The following is a 13,731-nucleotide window of genomic DNA, read 5'->3' as shown; positions in this document are numbered from 1 at the left end:
AAGCATTTTTTCCTCTTTTTTTCTTTAACAGTTTTCAATAGCTTACACAGATAGCTAATTAGAAAAATAAATGTGTACATGTAGTGCAGTGCCAGATACAGGTCAGAGCTGCTGAGGGCAAGTCTAGGGATAGGAGGCTGCTGACACATCATATGACTAGGTATGCCTGGGTCTCATCAGGCAGTGCTAATTGCACAGCACCAGAGCTCGTTTGCTCTCCACTTCATTAAATTCACAGCTCTACTGTGTGTAGCCATTAAAGTGTTCAAATACATATTATTTATACAGTGAATAATCATTTGGCATGATTTACATCTTCAAAACTGAGCTAACATTTACATTAATACATGATTTGGCAGTTTTCACTGGCTGCAGCCAAGGTAGTTATTAAAGAATCATAGAATGGTTGAGGTTGGAAGGAGCCTCAAAGCCCACCCACCCCATGGGCAGGGCTGCCCCCCCCCCCAAGCTCAGACTGCCAGGGCCTCATCCAACCTGCCTTTGAGCACCTCCGGGGATGGGGCACCACAGCTTCTCTGGGCAGCTGTGCCAGAGCTTCACTGTCCTCTGGATGAAGAATTTTCGCAACACCTAACCTAAATCTCTCCGCTTTTAGTATAAGGCCATTTCCCCTTATAAAGCCATTTCCCTTTTAACTATCGCTATCTGCCTGTGTAAAAAATTGGTCTCCATTCTGATTGTAAGCTCCCCTCAAGCAGTGGAAAGCCACAATGAGGTCTCCCCAGAGCCCTCTCTTCTCCAGGCTGCACAAGCCCAGCTGCCTCAGCCTTTCTATGTAGGAGAGGTGCTCCAGCCCTCTGGTCATTATTGTAGCCTCCTCTGGACCCATTCCAGCAGCTCCAGTCCTTCTTGTGCTGGGGACCCCAGGGCTGGACTCAATACTCCATATGGGGCCTCATGAGGGCAGAGCAGAGGGGGGCAATGACCTCCCTCTCCCTGCTGGCCACCCCTCTTCTGATGCAGGATGCCACTGTTGGCCTTCCAGGCTGCAAGCACACGAAGTTTCATGTATGCAGGCTGGCAATGGTGCTTCACAGAAGTTTAACCAGCAGTGGCAGTGTTTCTTTGGGTCCCTTTGAAATTCATTGAGGCTTCCCTCCCTAGTGATGTGAATACACCTTCAAACCCTCTCCCCCAGCATGCAGGCTAATACAGGGTGTCTACATTGGTCCACAGGATCATGGATATCAAAGTGACACACCCCACTGGACCGCCCTTAACACAGCTTTTCTCTCCAGTTCCAGGCCCTCCTGCTGGCGTTAAAGCAGCTGCATCTTCAGCCTCCACCGTCTTCGTGTCCTGGCTCCCTCCCCTCAAGCTCAACGGCATCATCCGGAAATACACCGTGTTCTGCTCACACCCCTATCCCACGGTGAGTCCCACAGCACAACCATAAAAGGGCTATACTGACCTGCAGAACTAAAAACGTGTGTTGGCTCAGTGCTGCTCTTAATTTGTTTTGTTTCCTTCAACAAAGATTAAAAGGGGATTCTGGGGCTAAGGGAGTGATTGAGGGCTGGTGATGTTTTTTCCCACATACTGACCTTTGGTAGTACACAAAATATACTGCAGAACAGTGACTGGGAAAATGTTTCAAACCTACGATCAGCCCTATTATAGCTGGAAATGTGTATTTATTTACCTAATTGCCTAATCTGAGTTATGTTTTCATGTTACTTCCCTTTTTGGCTTGCATATTCTTGTGTGAAAGAGCATAATGGCTTGTGAACTGCATATTTGCTTGTGAGTGAGCTGATTTGTGCCCAGGAGTATTTGCTTATTCTGGGTTTACATGCTATTACTTTCTGAGAATGCAATGAGAAAAACGGAATTATTAATAGGTATTTTTTTCTCTTTACGAGTCACAAAAGAACCCAGTTATCTTTAAGTAAAGGGAAGAATTGTTCCTTTTAACTAGCAAGTGAACTAATTTTGCAGTTACTTGAGGAGAGATGGGACAAAACTACGTGTCGACTGATGACTAAGCTAGAACTTTCACATCCTGCTGTGAGCGGGTCTTATTAGCCACTTCAGAACCTAAGGGCTGGAGATTGTCGCTTCATTCATGCTTTAGGACTGCTGGTTCCTAACTCTTAATTTAATAATTGTAGCCATGCAAACAAATATCTCTTGACTATGCACTTTAAGCGTAAAGTGGCCACGAATTTTTCCATCATGCTGGGGTCTGATCAGAGCAGGGAGCAAGCACTTCTCAGGGGATGGGATGAACACCAGGTGGTGCTGCTGGCTTTGCTAGCCGCTCACAAGGCAACGCTGCAGTGTTTCTTCCCGAGGCTTCTTTGCTAGCAGTATTTTTTTGTATGTTTACATCATCAGGAAAATAAGCATCCACTGCTACGCATTTTTTATCCAGTTTTGTGCTGTCTTCTATAGAATTACCTTTTCATGATTGTTTATTTTATGAGTAATTTTAAAGTACCTCAGAACAAAATAATTTTATGAATGATGACAAGAATACTTCCTTTTTTTTTTTTGCTGGTCTTAGCTTTTACTGAATTTTACTTTTATTTTTGTGATATTGATTATAGGTGATGAAGGCATCAGAGTATACTGTAGTTCACAATAGAAGTGATGGTCGGTTTTCATTAATTACTGATAGGTAAATATAATTATCCTATTGGTATCTCTGAGCATAAAGGGTTGTGTGTGCATGTGTATGTACATACAATTACATATCTATGGGGGCAGTCCCCTGTTTCACTTAGTACTGTTTTGCAGATCAACATAAATGGTGGCTTACAGAGCTCATCTTCTGTATCAGTTCTGTGTTTTGAGCAAGGCAATGATCGTATGCTGTTGTTTGTTTCTGAAGCCAGGTTGGACATTTCTAAATAAGTGCAAGACTGCAGAACACATTTAATATAAGACACGACAGCTTCATTTCTAACAAAGTGCTTGGCTATCTTACACCTAATAAATGATTGTTATTTTTTTAAATTATTATTTAAAACTAGCTTTGAAGTGGAACAAGCTTGCTGCAGAGGTGTTTAAATGCTAGCACTCCTTGGCTGGTGTGGTCTGTATATGCCAAGGAAGATTGTATATGATTCATTGTTGACGGAGACAAGTAGTTGACAGAGGAAACAGTCTTACATAAAGTTGTGGAGGGGAATAAATAGAAAACCTCTTTCTTTATCAGTTCTTCTGCCACCATAAGCTGTAAGTGCTGTAGTGGATGTATAAAGCTGTTTTTCCTTAAAAGACTTCTTCAGTTGCAAAATAATTTTGCTAAATATCTGCCATTTAAAGAGAAAGGCAAACAGTTTTTAAGCAAAAGTGAAGTGAAAGAGAAACAGCAACAGCAAAGGGAAGTTAGCAGAGTGCATTTTATGAACAGTTTGTGGATACTGAGATTTCAATACAGTACACTTCAGACAAAGTTTTTAGACTAACAGAATGGTTGAAATTCCTTTACATAATGCTGCTTTGACATTTAAGTCACCAAAAGGAAAGTTAACCAAAAGTTTACCGTGTTGGTCATACTGTGCACATTTTTACTACAAAGCACTACCTTCATAGGATGCTGAGTTACTCACAGATAAAGATTTGCAGACTTTTGCACAGTTCAGTTTGGTTTGTAAGAGCAGAAGCTGCTAAAACTGATGTCTCTGCACAGAAGGATGCAGACATTTTCTGTTTAATTATTTTGAATCCCAATTACTGTATTTGCCTGGGAGGGGTCAAACAGCAAATATGACAAATGTGTGAAAATTAGAAATTATTCTCTGCTGCAATCTACTCTTTAGGCAAGATAAAGGGCAAACAAGGATCCAATGTCATACTGTTTAATTATGTTGTCTATATTATTGTAGAACTATATCATGCAGAACTTTTTTATTTTGGAAATATATAAAAATACAAATATATGAGCACTTACACATTCGTTTACAAGTTGACAGCTAGCCCTAAGTGCTAATTGAGTTAGATTTCTATTTCAAGCCCTGGCCTGAACAGAGTGACTTAATAGGTTTCTCATTCTTCACATTTAACAGAACATACCAGAATTTAGGTTAAAAATGTTATCCTCTGTGCCAACTCTTAGCCCACTTTCCTGCAGTGCTTTTAACTCACTTCTTCCAAAGTCTATGTTCAGCTCCTCTCAGGAGCTGTCTTCTCATGGTACCATGTTGGCCACATTCCCTGCAGTTGTGCTTGTCCTGGGTGTCCCCATATCACTGTGATCAGGCCTGATATAGTACACAAATAAGGAGAAATTAGTGGAATTAGATTAAATAAAATTTAGAAGACAGAAAAGTTTTAGAGAAGATTGCTGTGACACAAAGCATCCAATGGCTTGCTAGCCTGGAAACTGCATGTTAATAGAACTGCACTACAGAAGAGAAATAAATGGAGACTTTTTCTCTCCCAGTGATTTTCTTTTTCAGGGTGCTGTCTTCCATTCATATTAAGATACAGAGTAAGATGACCTCGCAGTCGCTGTCTGATTTCCTGATAGTAAAAGCTAAAGGCAGAGCTTGTTTAGACAACCATGCACAGAAAGTGTAGATATGAAAGACATACAATCTACCGATGACTTAAAATGCCATAGGAGTTTTATTGGAGTCTTTCTTGCTGTATGAGAAAACATCTTGGTGATGTTTTAATGTGTTTCTTATTCTCAGAACTGCACACTGCCTATGTCAGTATTTGGTTTCAGTTGCTTTGTTATATGTATTTTCTATGGAACTGGATAGCCATTTTTAAATTTTCATAGAATAGTAGAATAATTTTGACTGGAAGATACTACTGTGGTTCACCTATTCCAACTCTCTTCTCAAAGCAAGTTTAATCACATCAGGCTGCTCAGAGGCCTTACTCATGTTGAAATTGCTTCAAGAATGGCTTGGCTCTAGCATCTAATCAGGTACATGTAGAGAGAAATAAAGTCTCTCCCTGATCTTTCTCTTCTTAAGGCTGACAGACCCAGCTGGCACAGCTTGTCACTGTATTTCTTTACTTTGCTCGAGACTCCTAACTATTCCGTGACAACCCTGTTTTGTGCTTTCTCCATTATGTTCGTGTATTTTTTTTTCCTGGAGACCCAAAACAGGGCGCAGTACTTAGATGCAGTCTCAAAAGTGTAAAATATAGAGTGGAGGGGAAGGATCACTGACCTGAATCAATTTACCTATACTCTTATAAAAGCGGAGTTGCTAACAGCAGACCACCTTTTATGCAGAGCTTTTCCTTTTCTAACCCTATACCTACAAACTTAGTGTTTATCTTCCTCCCAAGTAGCCTGTCCCAGCATTCACCTTCTTGATCATTTTTGTGTTTGAGCTCAATGTGATTGTGTGGCCTTCTGCCAATCTTACTTGACTTCTCATACTTTGCAAAAGACCATTCTTGCATTCTGAGTAGGTTGTATGTGGAGATTAGCCAGATGTCCTGAGTCCCTTTATTCTCGAGGACAGCGTCCCATGGATCATTCCTCTCAGAATCTTAAAATCTAGCCTCTTGATTGCCTCAGGCAAAGTGATTGTAGATCTTCACATCTTCAGTCAGTTCTTCTTATCTGTGGGCAACAAGTTTTGTAAAGTATCTCCACCAGTCAGCTTGCAAATCATCTTCAAAAGAAAAGGTCTTCAGTACTCTCCAGAAATCTCTGGTTATTTGCTTCTAATTGTATTGCCCATCGAGCAGGCTATTGTCCCCCACTCCTATTCCCTTATGAGGTTCCCATCTGGAATACTGCACCCAGGTCTGGAGCCCCCAGCACAAGTAGGATGCAAAGCTGTTGAGATGGTTTCTCTTCATTTTTAAAGATTTGAATAAAGCTCATGTAAAGCAGTGCAAAAATAATTATAAGCAGGAAATGATCTGTTACTCCATAAAGTCTTTGGTAGTTAAATATATGCTGGAAGTCTCTAAAAGAGAGGGAAAGGTTACTCTCAGAAGAGGGCTAAGCAGATAAAGTTACTTTGAATTGAAGTTTATTTAGAGTTAGAATCTGTGAGGTTGAATTTAAAATGCATGTTCATTGATTTATATTCTACCAATAGTATTTATCACCGTGCCTGTACAGTACTTATCACAGCATGAAGATATTTATGCTTATTAATTCTTGTTCTTTATATAGCATAGAGCTATTCTATATTTTGTGGAGTTATTTTGAAAAATCTACTTGGAATAGTATTTAAAATATGTCCTTTTTAATATACCACATGTACTGTTTACAGCTTTTTCATAGTTATTTCACAGATTTGTTACCACTTCCCAAATATAGCACATTCATTCTTTTAACTGCTTTGCCAACTTCACATTTTATGCCATGGAGCAGAACTCAAGAGAGACATGACTGAGTATAAATTAATTCTGCTGCTGTGCTGCTTGATGCAATTTTTTAAAGGTCTCCTTGCAAATCCCTACTAAAACAAATTTGATATTGATCTTTTTCATAAAACTCTGGTTTGGTCTCACTACCTAGGCTCACCTACACGTATATCAATATAGTCTAACAGTTAAGCCTTGGCATCAGTTGCAACTTATTTCAGCAGGTGTGGATTCATCATATTCCCTTCTGTATTGTACAACAGACAAAGGACCTGTGACCAAAAGGCACAACACAATTGGTGATTTGATTGAAATGCTCTGGACAAACTTAGTGACCATCAAAAGAAGCAGTAACACACAGCTAGCAGCCCAGCAGTCAGTCTCCCGCGCTTACTGTGGTCACCTGCCTGTGACAACACATCCTCCTTCCCTGATCATGACCTGGGGGAGGCAGATGGACTCATGGGCTCCTGTGGGTTGCTGCAAAGGGACAAGCATGTGATGTGCCTCTGTTGTTCCTAAGCAATAAAACTCCTGATATGAGCTACCTGAAGGTCTGGGCGGTGGGCTGTCTTAAGGGCCTAGCTCCTTTGCTGTTACCAAAATCTCTGTCCTGCATTTTCCAACATTTCAGTTCAGAATTTAAGAAAAGAAACAAAAATACTTACACAGAAGCTGTATTCTGTTTTGCACACAGCTTTTGTTAACAACAGTTTCAATAACACTGAGTGAGGAACAGATGTCATGTTTCATGTTTCAAAACATGAGCCAAATAGCAAGAACCAAGGAGAAACTATTACATGGCCTAAATGGTGTCCAGTCTAACTGAAATTGTGGACTTGGCTGTTGCTGGCAGCTCTGACAATCTGTCCATCTGTGAAAGGAAGCAAGGCAAAAGTCAGCAAATTTGTTGTCATAACCTCAAGAAAAAAGTCTGCATGCAGAGTTTCACATTTTTAGGGAGTTCATCAAGGGCACACTCACAAGTCACCTTTGTTCAGAGACACAGAACCTGAATCTTTATATATACGGTAATGTATGGATTTTATATTAAACCAATTCACCTCTAGTTAGAAACCGTTTGTTTTGACCCCCTTTACTAGACTTATCAATCAAAGCGACTCTAAAACATTGTTTCCAGGAGCAATGAATGTATGAGGTAGAGCAGGGTGGTCAGTTCCATGATATTGTTGTGCAAGATAGAAGTCTCTGTATTTTGACCTTGAAGAACTAAAAATTTAATTACAGCAGTGATTCCATTACCAGAGGTCAGGTTGAAAAGCAGTGTGGACCCCTGGGGTCAAGGCGCTCAAAACACTTCCTGGCTCTCTCCCGTTTGGCAATGAAGATAAGTCTATGGGGAGCATATTTCTTGAAATAAAACTGATCAGGCAATTGCAGTTTCAGAGACAGATAAAGATAGAAATAAAACTGATCAGTGCACTATGAGAGGTAATGAAACCAGTTTTTCCGTACTGAAGGCAAGAAAGAACAGTGCAGATATCTTTCAAATCCAATTAATTCAGTGATTTTGTTAGTAATCCAGATAATGAAATGTTGAGTGTTCCTATAAAATTTGCAGAACTTTAAAGACTGGGAGGGATTTCAGGTGCACAAAAGGCAGAAGTAGATTCAAAATATCTTGATAAATAGGAAAATTGGTCTGGGAAAAAAAAAAAACAACAGATAAAATATAGTGTAGGTAGTAGTACAAATAAGTGAGTGCTATGAATAACCAAATAAAATGATCATGGGCAGAAATCAATTTGTTAGATTCTTCACGAGAGGATTTGAGGTAATTTCATATCACAGAATGAACTTTAGCTAGCATTGATTCTGTGATTCTGTAATTATATTCCTGTTGTGAAAAGCCAAATGCCATACTCTGGGATTGTTGAGTATGCTACTTGAGAAGGCTGTGGACCAATGGTAGACAGTACAAATTATAATGACATGTTATTAGCAAAAAATTTGATTTCTTGGAAACGTTGAAAACATTGGTGTTATTAAGCCATAAAAAGATAAGTATACTGGTGAGGAAAACAGTGACAAATCTTTGTGCAGATTAAAGACTGATGGAAGAATGAAGGTTATAAACTATTTTGTGTCCCTAATAGACTGGAAAAGATAGAGGCTTATACTGCAGCAGAAAACTCAAACTAGATTTTAAGAAAGCTTTCTAATAAGTTAAGGACTAAGACAACTCATGCAGTTTAGGGAGTTGCAAAGTCTTCACTTGTAGGTCTTCATAATCACGTTGAACAAACACTTGTCTAACACTGCTCAGGTGTAGTAAAATTTGGCTTAGAGAAGGAGCATAGACTTGGGTGAAATCTGAAGGTCCTTCCAGGCATGATTCTATATTCATATTTTATACCCAAATTTGTAGAGAAAGCACACAGGCCATTCTAGGTAGTAGAAATATGTATTCTTAATTTTCATGATGAGGCAGCTTATGTGCTCTCTTGCTTCACAAATCAAATTACTAATCTGCTTTTCTTGCTTTTCACTCTCGTCTCCACATGGCTTTCACAGATCACTTCCAAGTTTCCTCACAACTTGGAAAGAGCAGAGATCTTAAGTGCATCTATCTTGCATCAGAAATTGCACAGACATAGTTGTAGACAAGATACAGCCTTTCTTTGCCTGAAAAATCTTTCAGTGCACAGTAAATTTTGCCTGTTACCTTTATTCCTTCATGTCTCTCTTGAGTTCTGCTCTGTGGCATAAAACATAAAGTTGGCAAAGGAAAATCCCTCTTTTCTTGAAAACTGTTGAAAAATACACTTTTCTGGCACACAGTTTTGAAGATTTTCCAGCCTGGGTTAAAAAATACAGACAAAAAGTCTGATTTTAGGCACATTGCTTGTTTATTTGCTTTCTAAAGGAGTAAGAAATGCCAGGAGATGGCATACTGTTTCAAAGCATGCAAAGCATTGAACAGGAATACCAGTGATATTGCATCAGAATGAAACAGTGCTACCTGCAGTGTCTGTTTCTCAGAAACGCTTACTGTTTCCTGGTCTGAGAAACAGATTTACTGCAATCTGATAAAGGACTTTGATTTCATTCTATTTTGCACAGCCTTTGCTGGACTTTTAGAGTTTGTGCCTTCTTGATGCTTCTTAGACAATGAACTGAAGCCATAGGAAAAGAAAAATCACCCTACTATAAATTAAATTTTAAAAAAGCAGCTGAAAAAAATCCCTTGAGCAAGCATGTTATTGCTTTTGGAATAATGCAGCAGTAAATGCTAGACACTGGCACATACAAAGGTCAATATATGACAAGGTGACATTCCTTTAAAAAATTTCTTACTTCAATTGTTTAATCTTCTCTTTGCTGACAAAGCTCCAATTTTTATTTTATTTTATTTTATTTTATTTTTGTGTGTGTAATGAAAGTCTCTGGCATGCTAATCTAATTGAAATGACAGGCAAAAGTTAAAAGTATAATTGATTTTTTTTGTCACCGGAGCATCTCCAAGTACTTAACCAGGAATGTTAGCTGAGGAAACAGAAGGTGTATGTTAATCAATTAGAAACCAAAATCTTTTGCATTAGCAGTTTGTTTTAAGAAAATAAGAATTACTTATTTAGTGAAAATTTATTTTCTAGCTTCAATTAATAAATTAGTTCCATGAATAATTGAATTCATATTTGAAAGAGCTGCAGTTGCAGATGTATGAATGATGCTGAGTTTGTGGAGGAGAAAGAAAGGAATTGAAGACAAGGTATTAAAAAATGCAATAGAGAAGCTAATTCTATGATTCTTCTGCTTTTGGAGCTCCAGGGAAAGTGAACCCCTCTGCTTTGAGACAATTCTACCTTTTCTCCTAGCTATCCACATTATAAGCACATTGGTTGTTTTTTCAGCTTTTGCTGTTACTTCAAGTCTCAGAGCAGAGCTTAGTCACAGTGCTATAGTTTCAAGGTTTTCCTTTTCCACTTACCATCTCTCATTATTCCTTACCTAAAATCTCAAACCACTCTGCTCCAAGCTGTATTTAGCAACTGTATACCAGGTACATGTATGATGTCCTAGCTTCTACCATGACAGAGAAGAGCTTGACAGTGAGGCATTTCAAGCAGAAAATCTGCAGTATTAGTACTGGCTTGCTAAGTCAACAATATGCCTTTCATAAATCATGGGTGTCAAGGAAAAGACAATGTAAATTTAACTGAACTGATGCTCATTGTAATGAAATTTTGGCAATAAGGAGGTCTTTAATGGTTTGCTGTTCCTAACTGCTGTATTCATGTTTCATCTTACTAGTATTTTAGGAGTAGCTTTTGCTCAATGTCTGTATTAATGAGTGGACTTAGCCTAGCGTGTTTGACTTTCAAATTAATCCTAGGAAATGCTGCCTCATGAATATTAAAACTCAGCCTCCTGTGCCATGATCAATACATTAACTTTTATGTATGACCTCATGAAGATCCAAGTTGCCAAGCCACAGGCATTTGTCCAATATTCTCATGTAAATGTCAAGACAGATGATTTTCAAAACCTGCTGTAATATTTCACATAATAATAGAAGTGTCTGCCTGCACTGACCTCTTCGTATCAGAAGTGGAAACCCAGGCAAATGCTTACTAAATGGAACAAACTGACTTGGCATTTTGACAGGAGAAATCAGATTGGGTAGAAAGTATGGTGAGGTCCTTATTTGGACTTCTGTTGAAGATAGGTAACTGTGAGTCTGAGCAAACCAATTTCCCCAGAAAAGTTAGCTTCTGTGGAAGAAACATTGTGTTCTTGCAGAAACAGAGGTACACATTTGTGTGAAAGCCAGGATGTTAAGTATTCTAACAGTCAGTCACATTATCTCTATGGAGTGTTTTTCATCTTACTTTAGTTGTGTTCAACACAGACAGCTGTCCCCAAGCTAGCTATGTTTACACTTCTAGAGTTGATGGGGAAAAATAGGTGTGTCTAGGTCATGATTCATCCCACTGCAATGTGTCCCAAATAAGCTAGAAGAACTCTGACTTAGAAGTACATATTCTTTTGCGTGGTCTCTGAAGGGAGAAGATTTAGGCTAGCATAAATCACTACAGATTTCAAAAGGAAATCGGATGAATTCCACCCTCCCCTGGCCTAAGGAGATGCCAGCTCAAGAACACAATGACCCCTTCATTAGCTGAAACTGGCAACAATTTCACACTGGAGAGGTGTTTGACAATATCTCAGAAAAATATTTTATTTCTTTAGAATTCACTTTGAAGGACTATGTATTCCAGTGCTTTCAGGTCAAACTACTTTTTGAAATGCTAATCAGCTGAAATTAGCCTTTACCACTGGCAGATATTTGTATATCAAAGACATTCTGTGCACACCTTCTGTCAGTCTGAATCAAGTTTAGATTACGCCAGTGCATTATTTCTAATGCAGATTCCTAGCGAAAATTTTCTTTTCCTTGTCATTAACACTCTAATTATTTTTAGCCTGGTGTTGTATAGGTATTGTCATGGCATAGGAAAGTGAATCTTTTTTCACTTAATCTTCTGCTGGCTAGTAACCACTCTGTTTTCACAAACAAGAATCACAAAACCCATGTCAGAAATAAAAATGGCTAGAGTGATGCAATGCTGCTCAGGGTAGATAAAGTTACCTTTCTTTTCTACTAAAGAAGTAGAGTAACCTGTGGAGCATAGGTTGAGGTGCACAAACTCTATATCCCATTGAGAAATCTATAAAAATCCCAACCTAAATAACAGTAATTTGAAAATACAATATGGACCCAATTTCCCTGAATATAAATTGATTGCAACGACTTATTGTGTCTTCCCTGTTCATTGCCATCTGCCATCTGCTTCAAGCAATTGACAGTCATTCCAATTACCACGAAGTAACAGGATTTGTAGCACTCAGCTCAGCGGACTTTCACCAAATATTGTTTATTTTAGTTTGGAAACATTTATCTCTTCCATCACAGGTAATCAGCGAGTTTGAAGCCTCTCCCGACTCATTTTCCTACAGAATCCCCAACCTGAGTCGGAATCGCCAGTACAGCGTCTGGGTGGTAGCAGTGACAGCTGCAGGAAGAGGCAACAGCAGCGAGATTATCACTGTAGAGCCACTAGCAAAAGGTATGATGGCAGTGCTTTTTAAACCAATCCGGAACTTTCCAATGCTAATTACTGCTGTATTGGCACGTGGCTTCTTTATGTCTCATTGCTTACTAAGAGTGGGATTTGTGAGGAGTAACTTTAGGTTTTTTGCAGTTTTTTCCAAAAGTTAGGTGATAACTCTCTGCTAATTACCCAAGGTTTTGCTGTAGTCAGCAGAGAGAAGAATGATGTGCTCCTCTAGGGAGTAATTTATCCCACCTACCTTAGAAGGAAATAAATTGCTTTTTGAAGCAATGCTTTTATACTTTTGTTGAGTACAGAGAGTTTGAAGAGTTTTCTCTCCACTTTCAGAATGTCTCTTTTTTTTTTGTCACACAAGGTAACCTCCTTATAATCCTTCTCCTTACTAATCTCTTGTGTACTCTACAGATACTGTCTTCTGTATCAAGTGGACTGATTAACATACCTAAATTCTAAACAATTGTTTTCAACTTGCATTGGCTTTGATTTTTGCTGCTTCTATTTCAGATTTAAACATGCCTCAATTATTGCGTATTTTTTCCAGCTGTATTAGTTGTTCTAAAAAAAGATATTACTTGGGCTCATGTAGTCTGCCTTACCTGTGAGGCATGATGCATGCAACACTCAAGCACCTTAGCTTAGAAATAGAAACCTAAATTTTTACATAGCAAGGTGAGAAGAGTCAGATCAACAGTCAGTCTCCACCTGGGATCTTCAGACTGGTCTTCTATTTTTTTCCCATTCAAATTAATAATTTGACAGTATCTACCAGTATCAACAGTTATCTGTAGTGCACAGATCTGTAGCGCTTCAAAAGTATATGCATCAATTTTAGAGTTTTGCAAGACTGGTAATGTTTTGGTCATATAGCTAATGATGTAATAATGTAAAATAAGATGTCTAGTGCTTTATGAAGATACCTACCTACATAACAGAACTTCAAACAAATGCCACCAACATGAAAGTAGTTTCTGCCTGGAAAAGAATGTACTATTACCATAGGGAAAATTGCTGTTTCTACCCATTCAAGTGGTAGTTAACCAATTTGATGATGGCAAATTAACTACCAGAACAATTGTCATGAATATCAGTAATAGTGGTTGGACGGTATTATTTTAACACATGACATAGTACTGAGTACACAGAAGTCACAGAGTTCCTCAGATTTGTGATGGGAACTCACGTGTCCTCTGCCAATTCTCTAGGCCAAAGTTTTTATTGTATTGGATGGACATTTTTCTCAACTGTAGTAACTACAGAGTTCCTACTGTAGAAACAGTGAAAGATTAATCAGTGGTAATGTGGGGAGTGTCTATCAGGG

At 38.7% G+C, this 13,731-nt stretch overlaps 1 protein-coding gene across 3 annotated transcripts in view; it reads left to right on the top strand.

Annotated features, from left to right (window-relative positions):
* The window catches only part of DSCAM (DS cell adhesion molecule), a 381,453-nt gene that overhangs the window by 308,306 nt on the left and 59,416 nt on the right, over window positions 1–13,731 (top strand). For 2 of the 3 annotated variants that reach the window (XM_042810976.1, XM_042810977.1), the window contains exons 19-20: window positions 1,260–1,393; window positions 12,254–12,407. In XM_042810976.1, coding sequence (XP_042666910.1) covers window positions 1,260–1,393; window positions 12,254–12,407 — 288 coding nt within the window. The remainder of the gene's footprint in view (window positions 1–1,259; window positions 1,394–12,253; window positions 12,408–13,731) is intronic. The other variant, XM_042810979.1, reaches the window with a different exon arrangement.

This window comes from Centrocercus urophasianus, unplaced genomic scaffold, assembly GCF_019232065.1.
Source record: "Centrocercus urophasianus isolate 14NV4802_14NV808 unplaced genomic scaffold, USGS_Curo_1.0 seq_12, whole genome shotgun sequence".
NCBI lineage: Eukaryota > Metazoa > Chordata > Aves > Galliformes > Phasianidae > Centrocercus > Centrocercus urophasianus.
The sequence above is the reverse complement of the archived record's forward strand: the minus strand, read 5'-3'. Positions and strand labels throughout refer to the sequence as shown.